The sequence below is a fragment of the Triplophysa dalaica genome, chromosome 6 (assembly GCF_015846415.1).
Source record: "Triplophysa dalaica isolate WHDGS20190420 chromosome 6, ASM1584641v1, whole genome shotgun sequence".
NCBI lineage: Eukaryota > Metazoa > Chordata > Actinopteri > Cypriniformes > Nemacheilidae > Triplophysa > Triplophysa dalaica.
Window position 1 is genome coordinate 11,526,221 of NC_079547.1, and position 19,493 is coordinate 11,545,713.

At 42.2% G+C, this 19,493-nt stretch overlaps 1 protein-coding gene across 7 annotated transcripts in view; it reads right to left on the reverse strand.

Annotated features, from left to right (window-relative positions):
- Positions 1 to 233: 233 nt before the first annotated feature.
- Positions 234 to 19,493, reverse strand: part of farp2 (FERM, RhoGEF and pleckstrin domain protein 2) — a 127,511-nt gene continuing 108,251 nt past the window's right edge. For 3 of the 7 annotated variants that reach the window (XM_056750747.1, XM_056750746.1, XM_056750745.1), the window contains 5 exons: positions 12,515 to 12,633; positions 12,181 to 12,344; positions 6,355 to 6,462; positions 6,084 to 6,235; positions 234 to 997 (listed from right to left, as the gene is read on the reverse strand). In XM_056750747.1, the coding sequence (XP_056606725.1) occupies positions 904 to 997; positions 6,084 to 6,235; positions 6,355 to 6,462; positions 12,181 to 12,344; positions 12,515 to 12,633 (637 nt within the window). In that variant the 3' untranslated portion in view covers positions 234 to 903. Of the gene's footprint in view, positions 998 to 6,083; positions 6,236 to 6,354; positions 6,463 to 9,956; positions 10,071 to 12,160; positions 12,345 to 12,514; positions 12,634 to 19,493 lie in introns of those variants that run through there. The other 4 variants (XM_056750748.1, XR_008906983.1, XR_008906982.1 and 1 more) reach the window with 4 other exon arrangements.

The window sequence follows — 19,493 nt, forward strand, 5'->3', positions numbered from 1 at the left end:
CTTAATTTTCTTAAATATTTAAATGTCATAATTAGTATCATAGTATGGTATAGCATTGGTGAAAGCAGTGTTTAAAACATTACATTTAGTTTGATTAAATACTTAATGTGGTCAGTCTTATATATTAAAACTAACAACACATTATTTTTCATAGGGTAATTTCTCAAGAATCAATTAAATAATTCAAAACATTCAAGCTCAATATGATAAACCAGATCCACACTGGAGGAGGATAGCATAAAATATGCAAGCTAATTTAATTAAATTATATGTCTGCCTCATCATCAAAACATTTCCATTTCTCTCAATTTCCTCTTGTTCTAATATTTTCGCCCATTTTTACTTTAAAGGGGCAGTCACTCAACCAATTCCCAACACCCTGTGCCTGAAAACATGTTTGACCACCATTAATGTGTTGCTACTTCAGTGTTTTCATTTCACTTACTGCTCCAACTGGACTTAATTCAGCCCTCTGCATGTCAACACTGCCACCAGTAGTATTCAGTCACTGTTGTCCATGGACATAACATTTAAATAAAATATTTTTTTCTGATCTATGAGTCCTTATGACAGAATTAATACAGCAATAATACCCTGGAACAATATTCTCTGGACCTTGAAAGAAACCACACAAACCTATTTCAGTCAGTAATATGGCTCTTTAAGAATTATTTCAGTCTAATGTGGTTCAGCAGACAACCCTTTTAATGAGTTCCTAAGAAGATGAGTAAAAGAAAGACAGAAAGTGTCCAAGGTTTGAATAAGCAGCTCAAATTCCCAGCAAGCAGCTAACTAACAGACAGTCCAGAGCCACAAAACGGAAAGGATAAAATAAAGTAATAATGTTTGGTTCTGGCAGACTGTGGGCCCAGCCCCCAGCTGCAAGAGCTCAGTCTGACACACTCAGCTCCCCCCATTCATCTCTGCTGGGCCTTTGGGCACAAGCCGACTCATGCGTCCTGCGGAGTTCGTAGCACTTTTGATTACTTCCATCCATCTATAAACACATCACAGTATGTTTTAGCAGCACGTCAAAATACCATTTAAATATTTCTTCACTATCTTTAACCACATAAACAAATAAACCAATTATTATTTCAAGGTCAGCCAGGGGTGCCGCCAGAAATTCTGGGCCCTATGGAAACCAAAATTTCTGGGCCCCCTACATTTTTTACAGATAAAATTTAACCCAATAAACATGCCCTGTATACTTAAAAAATATATACTTAGCACATTGCATAGCTAAAATGTCTAAAGATACAAAGTACAAAAAGACAGAGTACAAAGCCTACAAAAACAAGAAAAAAATATAGAATTATGTACTTGTTTACATAAAAGGGAGAACATTTATTATCTCAATTGCAATTGCAAGCACAACAGAACATTATGTACACATATTGACATATACTTTACATGAACAAGCTTTAGCTGGGTCAAACTGCTCAATCAGGAAACATCAGCTACAGTAGAGACACGTTTTATTCAATTTTATATAATTTTTTTCTGGGGCATTTTGTTCATATTAAGAACGTCAAGTTTGACAGCATCGATCGTAGCAGCAGCACTGTCACTTCACAGAACACACGACACATATGACACAGCAAACTGATTTTGAAATTTTTGAAGCGTGTAGATTACTTTTTGTTTTGCAAAGTTATCATCATGTGGCGAACACAGTAGATAAGACGTGTTTAGAGGCTTCAATCTTCGCGAAGTTTCGCGCTCAGGCTCACTTTGTTCAAAACGGGGATGGGGGACGTGGGGGAAGGAGGACGTGGGTGTGCAGCAGCCGCTGAATCTGTGTCTACGAGACATGATAACCCGTCCCGGAGACAGCAGAGATGTTATTATTGTTGGATGTAAATCATAATTCAGTAATTATTTTACTAAGCTAGCTAGATAAAAGCAGGTCATGTAGCAACAAAAATAAGTTTTGGAATACAGGAATAGGGCAAGCTACCTTTCTATTTGAAAAACTGTGTGACATACTGTCGACTTTGGCGTTCTCTGTCCTGACTTTTGATGTGACATGCCTGCGTGTGTCACTGTCTGCGCTGCATCATAGCAAGTCCAATAAGCAAGAGACGCTACACTAGCGATCGTAGCTCGGACAGCGCAGGTGGAATGAACCATTGTGCGAGGGAGCAGGGAGGGTTGTGACTGAAACAGTAAATACATTATTTGTTTTTTAAATATTAAATCTATGGTCAAAACAGACAAAATACACATTTAGTGCACGAGGGGCCCTAGCACATTTAATGTATGTATAAAAAAGAGAAAAGAAATAGAAAAATAAAAAGGGGGTCTGCTCTTCTGGGCCTTAAATCAGCATGGGCCCTTAGAATCGTCCTAACCTTCCACCCCTTTACGGCGCCCATGAGGTCAGCCATGGTGATCAAATATTTGAAATGCTGAACTGTATATCTGACTGTTTTTCCTTGCAACCAGTCTCTCGTACCAAGAATAATATCTTTAATATTCAAGAGTGATTATATAATTGCAGGTACATATATTAAAAAATAAATGTGAATCTTTTCTCTCAAAACACGACCTTAAATACAACTCTTGCTATTATAGTGATATTATGAAATACTTATTCTATTAGCCATTCTCAACTTTTTTACTTTAACCATATATTTTTACTGGATAATGTGGTAAACTGTAACTTAATCAACATTTTTTGGACTGTTCTTTTGGGCTTATACTCAACATGGAGGCCTGAAACTGCCTAGTACATGGTCTGTTGACCTTTTTTTCATAAAAATAGGTTTTACAAATTTCTTTAGATTTTCAGCCCAATATTTGTGTAACACTGCGGACAATTTATCCACTCTTGAAATAGGTTTGCCATTGTAAGCAATATTTGAGAAAAGAGGACATGCATTCTAGTCTTTCAGCTATGTGTTTCTCTGACATTACACTATGCACTGTTCAAATTATGTCTTGATTATGTAGTCTATCTGAGAGCAAAATTATGAAATTAATATAAATGAGCCTATTTTTACAATTAAATACAGATAAGTATGAGTAACCTTTCAAAATCTGACAGCTGAAAACTTCTTGGAAACGGATGTAACCTCAGTTCCCTGATGTAGGGAACGAGACATTGTGTCGAACCGATAGATGGGGTTCGGCCTTGAGAACCTATCAACTCTGACTAGCTTAGAAAAAGGCCAATGAAATTTGTCTCAACATTGTGTCGAACCAGCAGATGGTGATCCTATTGAAAAACGCCACAACACTGTCAGAATCTCTAGCGAAGTGATGGTGACTTGCCTGGGCGTGTGAGATGTGAGGGCATTCATGTAATCTTCCAGTGGATAGGTAGGCAGGGTGTCCCAGAGCTTTTTGAAAAGGTGGGAAGCCTCTACCTTCGGTTCTCACGGGCAGCGGCCTTAGTTTCTCTAACAGCGAGAAGCCGCACGGTCTCGTAAGGCACTGGGTAAGTGCACTTCCTCGAATGGGGAACGCACTACAGAGACCACTTCCCACCTTCGGAAGGAGTTCTAGCTGGAACACCTGCATGGTCTCACCATCAGCTCATGGGAAAAATATGTGGACTGAAGTAGTCAGCCGCGAGGTGGAGGTCCACCCAGGGAAGGTCATGGGTTACAAAGTTGGGAACCAATCATGGGGATACATCAGACGGAACCACCGAATGGGGGAGTAACAACGTACGGTAGCACTAGGTCGGGTTAGAGCTATATGTGTATCTGCTCTGCCCAGCCCGCCCGCAAGGGGTGCTTGCTTAGTGATCGATGGAATGCCTGTTCTTCACCTCGTGGGGGGAAGAAGGGAGGCTAAGTAGCACACTGACCCACCTATAGGAAGGAGGGAAGGTGCTTTCGCAGGCATACGCCTTACCGACTGCCAGTACTACATGTTGCCATGCAAGACACGGGCTGATACCAGCTCTATGCGGAGGACGTAAAACCTTGCGAAGGTGTTGGGCATAGCCCAACCCGCAGCTCTGCAGCTGTCTGCCAGAGAGGCGCCCTGCGCCAGTGCCCAGTAGGAGGCTATGCCCTGGGTGGAGTGAGCTCTCACTGATAGGGCAATCCTGGGATTGGGACGTCGTCGTAACGGAGTCCACAATCCAGTGCGCTACTCTCTGTATGGAGACAGCCCTTCTGCTGACAGTGCACATACTGGACACAACATGGATGGGGTTGGGTCTTCCTCCCCGGTGAGGAGCGCCTGCAAGTTCGCCACCTAGTCCCGAAAGTGAGTGGTGGGGACTTCGTACACGTAGCCAGGCCAGGGTCTCCGGATCAAGGGAGTCAGGATCCAATCAAGGGACACGGAGAATGCTTGTAGGTCCTAGCCTGAGTGATGGTCTCAATCGCCCCTGGGGGATCTCCTTGTACCCTTCCAAGGGTCAGACGTTGTATGTATAAAAAAAGGTTCCAGAGGTTGAGCCTGGGATACCACAACGTGCCCTTCCCCTGAGAAAGCAGGTCCTTCGTCATGGGAATCGGCCAGGGGGGAGTTGTCGTCAGAAGCATTAGCTCTGAGAACCAAGTCCGGCTGGGCCAGTACGGCGCAACTTGGAACTCCGCTTCCCTGACCTTGCACAGGGTATGTGCAATTAGGCTCACTGGTTGGGGGAGGAGTACTTCCGCTTGTCCCGTGCCAGCTGTGCGCTAGAGCATCCGTGCCGAGGGGGGCCTCGGACAGGGAGTACCGTAGCGCTCATCCGGTGGTGTCCAGTGAGGCGAACAGGTCTACCTGAGCCTGCCCTAACTCCAACCAAATGAGCTGATATATGTGGCTCTCAGGCGGGGAGGATATGCTTGATAGCCTCGGTCAGCTTCTTTACTGTCCAGGACTGCTGCTCGACAGTATCCCCAACAGCCCCCACTCGCGAGATGGGTGCGTCGAGGAGGCGGACCTTCTTGGCATCACTCATCTGTGTAAGGTTCGGCCAGAGGTGTCTCTCTTGGAGCGTAAATGTTGACATGGTCTGACCCAGGGCCGCAGGCCTGCAGGATGGCCATAGCGTGGAGAGAGGGGGCAGCTTAGCCCTCAGCAGTGTAAGCTCTCAACACCAGAGCTAGTCTATTGCACCCATGAGAACAGCAGGACATGCCACGAACACTACTGGAACTGCCCAGGGGAAGTCGACGAAGAGACAGTCCGCTGCATCACGTCGTAAGAATCCAGCAGTAATTCGACGTAGAGTTTGAAATCTGAAGTCGATAATGTGTGAAGATTCCGAAGAACAAAAGGTGAATGAATGCAGCATGCCGTCTCCCTTTTACACCCAGATATCAAGGTATATGATATCCGGGTATAAAAGGGGCGGAGTCCGGCATGCAAATTTCATTGGCCTTTTTCTAAGCTAGTCGGAATTGATAGGTTCTCAAGGGCGAACCCCATCTGTCGATTTGACACAACGTCGAGACACCAACAGAAAGGGAACCTAAAGTTTGTGCGATATAAACACTCTTTTTCAACAAAATGTATGGCTTTTTCTACTTGTAGCGGTGTGATGGATTTTTTACAAAAAATATAAGCATTTATGCTTTATATTTGTGATTACAATATATTACAAATAATTCCCATAGACATGAGATGTACCTGAAATTATATAATGAAACAACTACAGTTTAACTACTTGATTCCGGCTCAAAACCACTATGACACTGATATTATTTAAAATTTACAAGGACTTTTAGAACTTCATAGTTATTGTTCTTGGTGTGAACACGCCCTTAGTGTCATTTACTAAATTTGATTAGTAGCCATCTAATAGGCAGGATAAGGTTTAGGCAACCTATTACTTTTTGTTAAATCAACTTCAGACTGACACAATGCTGACTTTATGTTAGGGTCTTGATTAACCTGTCAGAAAGGTTTATAACGGAAGTGAACAAATGAACACATTAGACATTATGCCTTACAAAAAAAAGAGAACAGCATAACACGTGAATTAAAACATATTCGATAATATATTATTTTCAGTGGTTAGACCACAAAAGGGGTTTGATGTCCAGAAAACTGAATCCACTTTAAGTCATTTTAGATAAACGCGTATTCTAAATTCATAAATGTAAATTAGAAAATACAAAAAATAGCTTTACCTGTCAAATGTATACTCGCTCTCTGCCCTAAAGAAGTACACATGTGATTTGAATTGCAGCTTGAAGACATACTCCCTACAGATGCTATCTGATTCCCCCGGGATGGTAACCGTGTAACCTAGCAACGGCAGACTGGCCAGAGGGAAGTCATCCTGGAACCAAAACAATTAATTATTTAAAAGTGGTCTAGAACTTTAAACCACCTACAGAAACTGGATGCTTTCAGGATGAACATCAGAGACACAAATTAAAGAGCAGGTGCCTCTTCTACCTGGTGTGTCTTATAGAAGAACAGGCAGAAGTTGGTAAAAACGACCCAGAGTTTCTGCCAGCCATTGCTATTCTTGAATTTTCTCAGGAGGTAGCCAGAGAGCTGGTTCTGTAATGAGGCCCAAAAGGGACTTTAATTACTACATTTCATTCATAACATGTCATACACAAAATGACCATTAGTGCTGCGCTAGATAAACATCACTTTCTGTTTGTTTTTTATTAAATAGTGTAGCCTACAAAACATGAATTATTATAATTATAATTGATAAACCAGTTAGTTTAATCTTTAATATGAAGTAAACAAAAATTAAGATGTGTTTAAGTCAACACTTCTAGAATGCTCGAGAGCGAATAGTCCCTCACAGAAAGAACATAACTGTTGCAGTTTGCGTTTTTTCTTATCTAAACATTTCTTTCAAGGTTTCCTTAGCTCACATATAAAATCTCCATGGATTTAAAGCGTTAAGGATTGCAATACTCCTTTTTCATATTTACAGGTGGAAAGTTGACTATAAAATGTTCCGTATCTCAAAGGTTTTGACCTTTGACCAGGTCATCTGTACCTGATTCATCCGCAGGTAGTCATTGAGAGAGAGGTTCTGGTTTCGGTACCAGCATACATGTGTGATGGTGTTGGGCCTCTGGCCCTGACCAAGCAGGTAGCGAGGGGGGAGCTCAGGAGAGACAGCTGGTGAGCTGAATACTGAGAGCAGGCAGGCAGGCAGGTAGACAGAACACATAAACACACAGAACACATAGGACATAAACCGGAAGGACAGATAATGTGCGGCAAAGAAAGTGATGAAGACAAACCAGAGATCAATAACCAAAAGAAGAGAAGAAATAAAGACACATTGTGTGTTAGACTGTTAGCTCTCAATCCCTGAATGGGGAAATGCCAGACTGAAAGTTCTTCATATCTGTAGTGCGGAAATCTTATAAGGCCAGAAGTTCATTCATTTTAAAGCAAGCCAGATACTGTTAATACTCTTAGAGGACAGATGGACAAAAAAAAGAGGTAAACGAAACGTTACAGACATGAAAATGTTGGAAGTGGGGGAAGAATTTACCGGACAATGTGTTACTGGAAAATATGAGGGAAAAAACACAAGAAAGATACAGAAAAAATGACATAGTCTTTACCCCTCATCCCCAAGCTTTGGTTGCAGTTGTAGGGAGCTGAACTCTCTTTACTCACTTTGGGGACAGACATACAATCCTAAATGCATTTATATGGAAATGTACATATATTAATTTATAACATTTCCATGTATTGATGTGCTTGTTGTTATGTCTGTTTTAAACATTAATCCAAAGTATCCATGAATGTGTGTTTAACTACTGGAATTATTAGATTTCTAGTAACTCATTTAACCAAGATGATATTTAGATCATGTTTGGTGTCTATGAGCTACATTTGTGATGTCCTTAATGTTGATATTTGTTTTGTTTTGGTAACTCTTTTCATATTAGTATTATCAAACTCTTAGAAGTCTTCTTAGTGAACCTCCAATCAGCTTTTACATGCAAAATAAAAAGAAAGACAATTAACTTTCCCTCCAAAGTTGCCATCTCTTGATTGGATCAGTCACGTCTGTAGGATGTGACATCCTTACAGTTTAAAAGAGACCACGAGAAGAGACTCTTTTGGGGGGTTTTTAGGAGTTGTTCTTCAGGTTCTCAGTTTGTGGGGGTTTGTTTCTCTCCTCTCTCTTCTTCCGTTCTGCATCTCCAAAGGATGGACTAGAAGAAGACTTCACCTTTGACCCTTAAGTTTGTGACAGGCTGCAGCCTCGTCTTTCCAAATACAGATCCTCTGCATAAAACTGGTTCTCTCTGATCACTTCCAGCCAAGATCAACTGGAGCCATAACAAACTGCATCAGGACACTTTCTTTTGATGGGCAAGACATGCAAGTATCAAACTTAGTCTTACTAATGGATGCATAGGGCATCATTAATCCTTTTAACAAAGGTGCTTTACAAGAAGAAACTAATGTTTAGTTCGTGCTATTGATCTTCTGAATATCATATACTGCCATAAATCCATGCTTTGTTCTTCTCTCTGCTTCAACTTCAACCTTCCAATGCTAAACTGTATGTGCGTGCATGTTAGATTAGTATGTGTCTAGTCTAGGTAATAAAGTCCTGTTTTATTTCACACGTGATGTTGTTTGTAGTTCATGCTCATATCCGGAGTCCCTAAACATGCCGATTCTTGCTACCTGCTCGTAATGCTAATTGATTTCCCCAAATCATGAATTTGATCCAGATAATTATAATTGATCATTATTAATTAAATTCATCCCATTTTTGGTTGATATTTGTTTCCCTTACAAAGGGTGGTGGAGAATATATTACTTATAATTGTGATCAAAGCTCATGATAATTCTTACATATTTGATGAAGAATAGTGTTTAAATAATACTGTTCCTCATTGAATTCTCTACACAGTCCAGACCTCAACAGCAAAACTTAGAGATGGTATAAATATGTGTGAGTGCACAAGATATTTTCTGCAGTTGTGAAAGAGTACTAGAAATGTGTACTTAAGTACAAGTACCGTTACATTGCTGAAATTGTACTCAACTACATGTAAAAGTACTGGTGTTAAAAAAGTAATTAAGTAAAAATTACTATTTAAAAAAAAATCTTAGCCAGTACTACTAATTATTAATAATACAATTTGAAGATTTATGTAGAATAGCTGCTTTTAACAAAACACATCTTTACCTTATAGGTAAAGCATATAATAGGATACAACTCAGACAAAGTAACCTCTTAATGTGTTTAAAACACAAACTGTTTTATAGAGACCGTTTTATTTTTCTACCGGTCACATACATCGGAGGATGTATGTGACAGGTAGAACAATAAAGATTTTTACCTGGAATTTTGACCCATGGTCTTTCATAGGGTGCAAGTCCACAGGTTCATATCTTTAAAAGTTCAAAATACAGATCCTGCGGCTTCTTTCGGTCTATTAACGTTTTATTTATGCGAATTGATCGATCTGTGCAAGAAACTGAACGTTATTTACAACTTTATAACTGTTAATGTTCCAATCGCATTCATGTTTCCCGCTCGCTTATAAAGGTGGGCAAGCACTTGATATAGAGACTCTGGAGAGAGATGGACAATTGTACTAACTAATATAGCCCTTTGTATGTCACTAGGCGAACGGAGTAATACAGAAACAAAATAGTTCTCCTGATCTCGAATGAGTCTTCAAATTGTGTACCTTTTCCTTATTGACTTTCAAACCTGCAAAACCGCAGTTTGATACACGCCCTGCCTTCCGCGATACTGAAACACATAAGCAGACTGATTGCAACACATTATTGGGTATAACGTTGTAAATAATGTTCAGTTTCTTACAAATCTAGTGATTCGCTTCATAAGACGTTAATATATCTTCAGGAATCGCAGACGTTTGTGTTGCCTGTGTCTGCTTCGTGAACTTTTAAACACAGCACTTGTGTTGTATGGTTTTAAAAGTAGCGAAGTAGAATTATTAGCTTAATTTCTAAGGAAGTAGAAGTATAATTACAGTCTTACAAATATACTCATACAAGTACAAGTTTCCTAAAGAACTACTTACAGTAATTTAAGTAGTTGTAATTCGTTGCTTCCCAGCCCTGCTTGTCTTTCACATGCCTTTAAAAAACGAATACCATTTGTCTAGCCCATCCACAGCCCTTTTCAAACAGAGATCCTGAAAAATAAACAGATTTTTTTCTGGAATTTGTCCCGGGATCGTTAGATTTTGTTACACTTTTTCTTGTCGTGAAAATAGGGGTGATTACGGTGAAGGATATTTCCTTGGAGTGTTTGGCTAAATATTGCAATGTGTTATTATTACTGTCCTCCATTATTTAGTGCCAATAAGGCCTTAATAATCTCTCTTTTTGTCCGTAGCATATATTGTTGCTTTTTGCAAATTATTTTATTGGTAAATGTTGAACAACAAAGAGCAATGAGTCAGAGGAACACAAGGTAGGCTATAGCCCAACCAGCTTACTCTTAATATAAAATTTCATATGAAAATAAATAAAGCAAATTGTTCAGGCTTCTTCGGTGCACATTTACAGATATATAATTGAATGATATAAAAATATAATGGAACGCTGTGAAGTAAAATTTAGCCAGTATTTTTGCAACATAGCCTAACTACAATACAAAAGGCATGTTATAATAATTTTTCAGTAATATGATGTACATAGATTTGAGTTTAAAAATAAGTTCATAGTTTTTTTTTAAACAAAGTTTGAGAAATGTTTTTTAGCATTTAGATTTTGTAACCATTTCGCAATAAGCTCACGCAGATCGAATGAAAAACCTGTTAATAAAGCGTATTGCACAAAATGCTATAAAAACCATAAATGCAAACGTAGGTTAGTATATGATCATCATGTTTATATTGTTTACAATGTTTTTATTGAGAAAAACTCATGTAGCCTAAATGTTAAAGGCGAGCCTGTGTCTGCACAGAAAAGGGCAGACTTCTCCGCAGCACTGCAGTTTTAAAGGTTGGTAAGAGTTCAAGTTTATTGAAGCGCTGTGTATTTTCATGTTAATAGATTTCTAAAAATATTTTCAAGTTTGAACTGTATTTAGAAGCATCTGAGCTTAAAGGTCTCATGAACTGGCCTTTTTTTATTGTTTTATACAGTTGTACACTGTTGTGAGTTGTAGTTATGACGTTCGCGTGATTTTTACATTCAAGAACATCAAAATCAAGCAGTAATAAGCTATTTTCTACAATGGTTTTGAGGCCAGCTCTGCAAACGATTGGTTTTAATGGGAGTGCCGCATTGAAGACTTTCATAAGTTAATGCACACAGCTTTAATTGGATAACAGTTTGCGTAGTTGGAGCCTTTGTGAATTTGGTTAGAGACATAACGTTAGGTTACACATCAGCACCTTTCACAGTTTTCGCACGGCATTAGTATTATCTGGAGACCTCCTGTGATTTATAAATGTCCTCCCCACATCAGTATTACATGTGACGCGTTCGCACAGGATGATTTGGCTATGTATGGTGGTACTGTGAAACCTAATGTTACGTCTCTAACCATATTCACAGAAGGATCCAACTACGCAAACTGCTATCCAATCAAAGCAGTGGGCGTTTACTTATAAAGTCTACAATGCACGCCCATTAAAACAGAGCATTTGCAGAGTTAGCCTAAAATCCTGTGTAGAAAATAGGCTTTTATTTATTGTTGGCTTATACTTATTACTTATTACAGTTCATGAGACCTTTAAGTTTGGAGATAAGGACTCTTGCATTCACCCATGATTTGGCTAAAGACAAATGGTATTTTAAAGTTTTCGATAAACTAACAAACATAAATTACTCCCTTAACTATATTTGTTTTCATAGCCAAATTTTTTAACGATTTATTATTGATGCGTGTCATCACTACGCGGCTTTCACGGCATTGTTTCTGCCTTTTGTTCACACAGGGCGCTTAATGTTACTTGGTCCCCTTTCCGGAATCACTTTTTTAAACAATTTAGGATGCGTTTGCATTTTAGAAGAATGCAATTTTATGGTAATTTTCTGGGATCAGCGGTTTGAGTGAATGGGGTATTGACACAAACCACAGATCCCAGAAAATTACCATAAAATTACCAGCAGTACCAGCAGTACTACTGGTAAAAGAGCACTTTAAAGATGCAAGAATGTAACAGTTGCTGTTTATTCTGTAATTTAACAATATATTTTGTAATCCACCCACCATGGTACCTTTCATGAATGTTTTATTTAAATGTATATCACAGTTAGTCAAGACCCTCACAATTAAGTTCCATTTTCTACCTCCACGCCTAGGCTGTGATCATACATGGAGACGCTGGTGTTGCGGTGCCAGCACACATGCATGGTGGTGTTGGCCCTGTGATGGCTCTGCTTATCCAAAGAGCAGCGGGAGGAGTTCATGTCATCATCTGACTCATGTTCCAGAGACACCTCATCCGATGACCCTTACAATTGGATGGAGGGAAAGAAGGAAAGCAGGAGGGGAGAAAAAAGGAAGGAAATGGAAGGTGTGGGGTTACATCTAATTAAGGAACGGAGGTGAAGAGGATGTGGGACAAAAACACCTGTGCACACATGGAAAGCAGAGAAAAACAAACAAGCTTGAGGTACTTACTGTTGCAACGGTCGCACAGGCTGGGATCCAAAAAAAGATCTGATTTCTCCTGACTTTTCTTTGACATGTCAATTGCCTTGTTAAGATCTTCGATCCATTTCTTCATCTCTAATTTGGAGCTGTTGAGGAGAAAGTGAATCTCTTACCGGAAGATGATTAATGCTAAAGTCTTAAAATGCTAAAATCATGTAAATAGTAAAAACAACATCAGATGAAAAAAATGACACTGTGTCATTATTTAACACTGTGTGACTATTATTCATCAAATTTCCACACTAGTCACTTTTTGGGACTTCTTAGTGGTTAGACACTCCTTTTGTATTTTAAATTGTATTGTCCACAAAGTTGCAATTCAATGATGGATCGAAAAACTTTAGAAAAAAGTGATGTCTGGTTCGTGAACGAATCACTCTTTTGAACCGGTTCTTTACAGTGAACCGGTCAATACTGTTCATCAAATCGGACTGAATCGTTTGCGTCTCCACTAAGTACTTTGTCACAAATTACTTGAATTACTCACTTTTTGACATGTCTGACAGTAATGAAATAAATATGAATCGATATAAACCATTTTTATTCAGTATCTCCAACATCACTGAACTGAACTGCTGTAAAGAAACAACAAATGAACATACACAGTAGTTACGGAGCGATTTTCGAACTGGTTGCAACAGCTTTCGGATAACATATTTTCACGTTAATTCTATGACATAAAACACACCAATTATAGCCAGCTTGTGATTTTTTAAAGCCTCATTATGTCTTAAAAACTGTGGCTAAAAGCGACTTCCTCATGTGGGGATGTTAGACATCATCACGCATATAAAGGTAAAAAAAAGGATTTTGTATAAGAGAAATATCTATATTGACAGCACTATTAATGTTAATGTCTAGCCTTTATTTACTTTGAGTCCAGTCCATTTATGTGCCGAATCTCTTGGCGGAACTGAGGGCAGCAAAAGGGGACGGTCACGTAGGTGGGACAAGCTGAGCAGGGACCACTGAGACCTGACTCCAGGGAACAGAGCCCTGTGGAGAGGATGATCTTCCCCTGGAACAGTCTCAGGATGAGTCGCTCAAACATGTATTTGATCAGGTACGTAACATCGACAGACAGCTTCTCCACCCGGTGCGTCCACTCTCCTATCCGTACTTAAAGGACAGGTTGTATCGAGTGACCCAAGACACTCAGTCAAAGCAAGATACAACCCAGTAAGTCGTGCCAAAGAGCCGGGCATTTAGGACAGGCAGCAGCATTAAATCGTCTAACGGCCCGTCTAACGACCCGATTTTACGGCCCTCTTCCTCTCGTACTGGTCCACCTCGAGAGAATTGGTATGGACCTGGTCGGGCTGTTAGAATGATATGACGAGTGCATCGCTTTCCATTAGTCATAGTGGGCTATGCAACGCGATATCCCAAGGCAGGGGTGCTCTACAATATTTCTGCGAAAAGCGTAGAGGATGCCCTGTTTCGATTAATCTCCCACCTGGGTGTCCCGAATGAGGTTCTCACGGATCGGGGCACGGCCCGATTAAATCCCGATTAAGCTCTAAATTAAAAAAAGTTGTTCAGAAGGAATTAAGAAATGTCCATTAGCATCTCAACCGTATTCGGAAGAGTTAGGCTAACTCTATAGCTTGAGTGCTTGTTTATGAAATTTTGGGCTTTTAATAACGTCTTTATTTGTAGATGAGATGTTATGATAGCTTTTTAAATGTTGTCAAGGGATTATTGGATGTACATAACCTACAATATGCAATGTACTGTTTATCAGTGACATATTTTGTAACTTATGTGGAGTGCAGAAATTTGCTAAAACTAATTCAAGCGTGTTTTAATATTTTATCATAAACAGCTGTGGTCAGAAAGTTTTTCTCTGATTTAAGGAGTGACAAAATAACACCTCTACAGTAGAGAACCTCGAGATTTCAACATTTCTGAAGGGAGTTACTGAGGTAGAACTCTGGGGAGTTGAGAAAGCTCCTAAAATCACATCATATGCAACTTTTTCACAACAAATCACCATGCATCTTTTTTAAAATACATACCGGTATTTTCTCTTAAAAAATATTATTTTTATTAGTTATTTTAACTTTTTTACATCCAAAGCCATTGCCATTGCATGAGCAAAATTAATTTAGTTAACCTTAATACATAAATTCTGTTATTTTTAGAAATATGTTTGTAGATTCTTCCGTGCAGCAGAGGTGGAGCAGTCTTCCTGTCAGAAAGCATCTCCAATGGCTATGAATCATTTGACTAGTATGGAAAACCTCAAACATAAACACCATTGTTTTTCTTCCTGCTGGTCTGCTGATTTCCGGTTCCTGATTGCATCGCTGCCGGCGGCTAGTTTGTATCCTCGGACACTTGCTTCACCTCACATTTGTTCTTGGTCTTAATATTAGTGTATTTTACTATCGTTACCTATCTCGTTGCCAAATTATTTATAACTTTATATTCTAAACCTATATTAATTGAAACGTAACGCCGCTAGCATAGTATTAGCGTGTTAGCTTGCCTTCTGTCTACACTGTGGAATATCATCTCCCCCTATTTGTCTTGTGTGCTAATTGTTTCTCCTTTTAAGCGTATATACTAAGACTCATCAAGCAACCTTGGTAAGTTAGGATTGCACTTCATACCCGGTGAGTCATGGCTTCTATTACTATTGTTGTTACTTGCACCTCATGTCATATGTTTAGCTTAGCCTTCTCTGTAAGTGGCGAGGGTTTTACATGCGATAAATGCAGGGAAGTAGTTAGGCTGACGGAGAAGATCTTAGAATTAGAGTCTCGCATCCAATCTTTATTTGAGGATAGTAAGAGTGTTAGGACCGTAGAAAACACTTTGGATGCGAGCAATGTTAGCGCACACAGCTTGGTTCCGGTTGAAAATCCCCTGCAGCTGGGAAACTTTGTGACCCTGAGACGGCATAGTCGCAAGACAAAACATCACTCAACTGTTCCGATTAAAGACTAGAACAGGTTTGCCCCGCTCGGTGACGCACCGACTGAGAAACCTGCTGAAAGTGCCCTAGTGATCGGTGATTCTATTGTCCGGAGCATTAACATAGAGGCACCAGCCACCATAGTCAAATGTTTACCGGGAGCCAGAGCGCCTGACATCAAGTCAAATTTAGATGTGCTGGCTAAGGCTAATCGTAAATTCAGTAAAATGGTTATTCACGTATGCACAAATGATGTTACACTCCGTCAATCGGAGATCACTAAAGATAACAGAGGTGTGTGAGCTCGCAAGCACGATGTCAGACACTGTAATATTCTCTGGCCCCCTCACTGCTTACCGTGGTGATGAGATTTATAGCAGATTATCAACACTAAACGGCTGGTTGTCTGTGTGGTGCCTGCAGAATAACATAGATTTTATAAATAACTGGAAGAGTTTTGAGGGCAAACCTGACCTATTTAATCGAGATGGTATCCATCCCTCCTGGGATGGGGTTTTCCTCCTCTCTAGAAATTTGGCACACAGTCTTCATAATGCTAAAGGCTGACTACCTGGGGCCCAGGTAAGGAAGGAGACAGAATGGCTTAACCAACTGTCTGCTTGCCGTCTCACATTACAAAATATACAACATGTAATAATCCCTTCTCACAAAAAACATAAAATAGAGACTGAATCTGTCCCCCGGATTAGCAAACATAAGATAATGCGTAAACCTCTTGAAAGTAATTTAAAAGACGTTAAACAAATCAAACATGAACAAAATACAGATAATCAACTGTTACGACTCGGATTGCTTAATATTAGATCTCTCTCAAATAAAGCACTTTTTGTTAACGATATGATAACCGATCATAACATAGACATGCTCTGTTTGACAGAAACATGGCTAAAGCCAGATGATTATATTACTCTAAATGAATCCGTTCCCCAAGATTATTACTATAAACACGAGCCCCGTGTAAAAGGTAGAGGGGGGAGGTGTCGCTGCACTTTAAAAAATTATTTTAGCATCTCCCAGACGTCTAATTTTAAATATAATTCTTATGAAGTCATGATACTTCATGTATCAACAACTAATACTAAGGACAAAACATTTTTTAAATTTATTCTAGCTATTGTATATAGGCCTCCAGGGCACCACACATATTTTATTAAAGAATTTGGTGGGTTCTTATCAGAACTAGTACTGGCCGCAGATAGAGTCCTTGTCGTTGGTGACTTTAACATCCATGTAGATAATGATACAGATGCCTTGGGAATGGCTTTCAAAGACACTCTTAACTCCATGGGCGTTAGTCAACATGTGTCCTTTCGGTCATGACCCACAGCTCATGACCATAGGTGATAGTGGGTACGTAGATTGACTGGTAAATCGAGAGCTTTGCCTTGCGGCTCAGCTCCTTATTCACCACGACAGACCGGTTCAGTGACCGCATTACTGCAGAAGCTGCACTGATGCAATGCGAACCAAGCTCCTGCTCTGGTCGTACAGGGACCGGATAGCCCTTAGCAAAGGGTCCCGAATCCCATACTCCCGGAGCACCCTCCACAAGTTGCCGCGAGGGTCACAGTCGAATGCCTTCTCCAAATCCACAAAACACATGTGGATTGGTTGGGCAAACTCCCATGAACCATCCAGCACCCTGGAGAGAGTATAGTGCTGGTCCAGTGTTCCACGACCGGGACGGAAACCACACTGTTCCTCCTGAATCCAAGGTTCTACCATCGGCCGGATTCTCCTCTCCAGTACCCTGGCATAGACTTTCCCGGGGAGGCTGAGGAGTGTGATCCCGATAGTTGGAGCACACACTCTAGTCCCCCTTCTTAAAAAGAGGGACCACCACTTGGTCTGCCAGTCCAAGGGCACTGTCCCCGACCCCCACGCGATGCTGCAGAGGCGTGTCAGCCAAGATAGCCCGACAACATCCAGAGACTTGAGGTACTCAGGGCGGATCTCGTCCACCCCCGGTGCCCTGCCACCGAGGAGTTTCTTGACTACCTCGGTGACTTCGGCCCGGGTGATGGGTGAGTCCGCCTCCGAGCCCTCAGCCTCAGCTTCCTCAATGGAAGACGTGACGGCGGGATTGAGGAGATCCTCGAAGTGTTCCTTCCACCGCCCGACGATATCCCCGGTCGAGGTCAACAGCTTCCCCCCTCCACTCTAAACAGCGTTGGTAGGGCACCGCTTACCCCTCCTGAGGCGCCGGACGGTTTGCCAGAATCTCTTCAAGGCCGACCGATCGTCCTTCTCCATGGCCTCACCGAACTCCTCCCAGGCCCGAGTTTTTGCCTCCCCAACCATCCGGGCTGCCGTCCGCTTGGCCTGTCGGTACCTGTCAGGTGCCTCTGGAGTCCCACAAGCCAGCAAGGCCCGATAGCCAGGCCCTCACCGTACGTTTGGGTCTGCCGAGTCTGTCCAGCTTCCTCCCCCGCCATCGGATCCAACTCACCACCAGGTGGTGATCAGTTGACAGCTCCGCCCCTCTCTTCACCCGAGTGTCCAAGACATATGGCCGTAGGTCATATGAAACAACCACAAAGTCGATTATCGACCTCCGGCCAAGGGTGTCCTGGTGCCATGTGCACTGATGGACACCCTTATTCTTGAACATGGTGTTCGTTATGGCCAAGCTGTAACTAGCACAAAGTCCAATAACAGAACACCACTTGGGTTCAGATCAGGGGGGCCGTTCCTCCCAATCACGCCTCTCCAGGCGTCACTGTTGTTGCCCACATGGGCGTTGAAGTCCCCCAGCAGAACGACGGAGTCCCCAGTCGGGGCGCTTTCCACCACCCCTCCCAGAGTCTCCAAGAAGGCCGGGTACTCTTCACTGCCATTTGGCCCATAGCCGCACACGACAGTGAGAGACATATCCCCGACCCGAAGGCGCAGGAAAGCGACCATGAAATGGAGGAACTTTTACGCTGCCTCACAGAGGTAACCGTCCACCAGCAGCGCTGCTTTGACCAGTTGGTGGCCAGACAGGAGCGTGCTGACCGAGACCTCGAACAACTCAAGGGAGCAGCCGCACGCTCGGGCTCCGCTGAACTGCGCCATCAAGCTACAATGTTGCTGACGAAGATGACTCCCCAAGATGATGTCGAGGCATATCTGCATACCTTCGAGGTAATCGCCACTCGGGAGGGATAAGGGGTCGAGTTATGGGCGCGCATCCTGGCACCCTTTTTGTCTACTACGCCCTACCAACAGCCCAGGCGGATGATTATGCCGTACTCAAGGCGGAGATATTGGCTCGCGGAGGCCTGTCACCACCTTGTGCCGCCCAACAGTTTCACGCGTGGAGATAGGACAAACGCGTGCCCGTCCGGCAGCAGGTTGCCCAGCTAATGCGCCTTGTCCACCTCTGGCTGTTGGCTGATGGCCCCACAGCGATACAGGTAGCCGAGAGGGTTATGATTGACTTCAGCGCGCCCTACCCTGCTACCTCCTGCGACCCGTAAGCATGGGGGACCCTAAGACGACGAAGAAGCTGGTCGAGGCGGTAGAATTGGCCGAAACGGCAACCGCTCGAGATCCGGGGGAGAGAGAGAGCTGGGCACCCCGGAGGGGAGGTTATGACAAGCCACGGCCGAAGGGTACCGTGCGACCAGTGAGTAGGCCTGCGGCCCCTGAACCCATGGATGAGCCCATGCCCACCGAACCACCGTCCCCCGGAGCCCATGCCTGGATAGCGGGATGCGCAGTGCATCAAGCCTTACCCCTGGGAGCCCCCACCAGGACCGTCCATGTGGGAAAAAGGTTTTACCGAGCTCTCCTCGACTCGGGCAGCGCCATAACCTTGGTCCAGCCGGCAGTGGTGAGGCCGCTACCAGAGTGTAAAGCCACCGTACCCATCACATGTGTCTATGGGGACACCCAACGTGTGCCAGCAAGACGGGTAGCCATCACCGGGGAGCCTGGAACATGGCAAATTGAGGTTGGCATCGTCCAGGAACTCCCCCTGTGGTTTTGGGCCGGGATTGGCCGGGTTTCGAGAAACTTTTG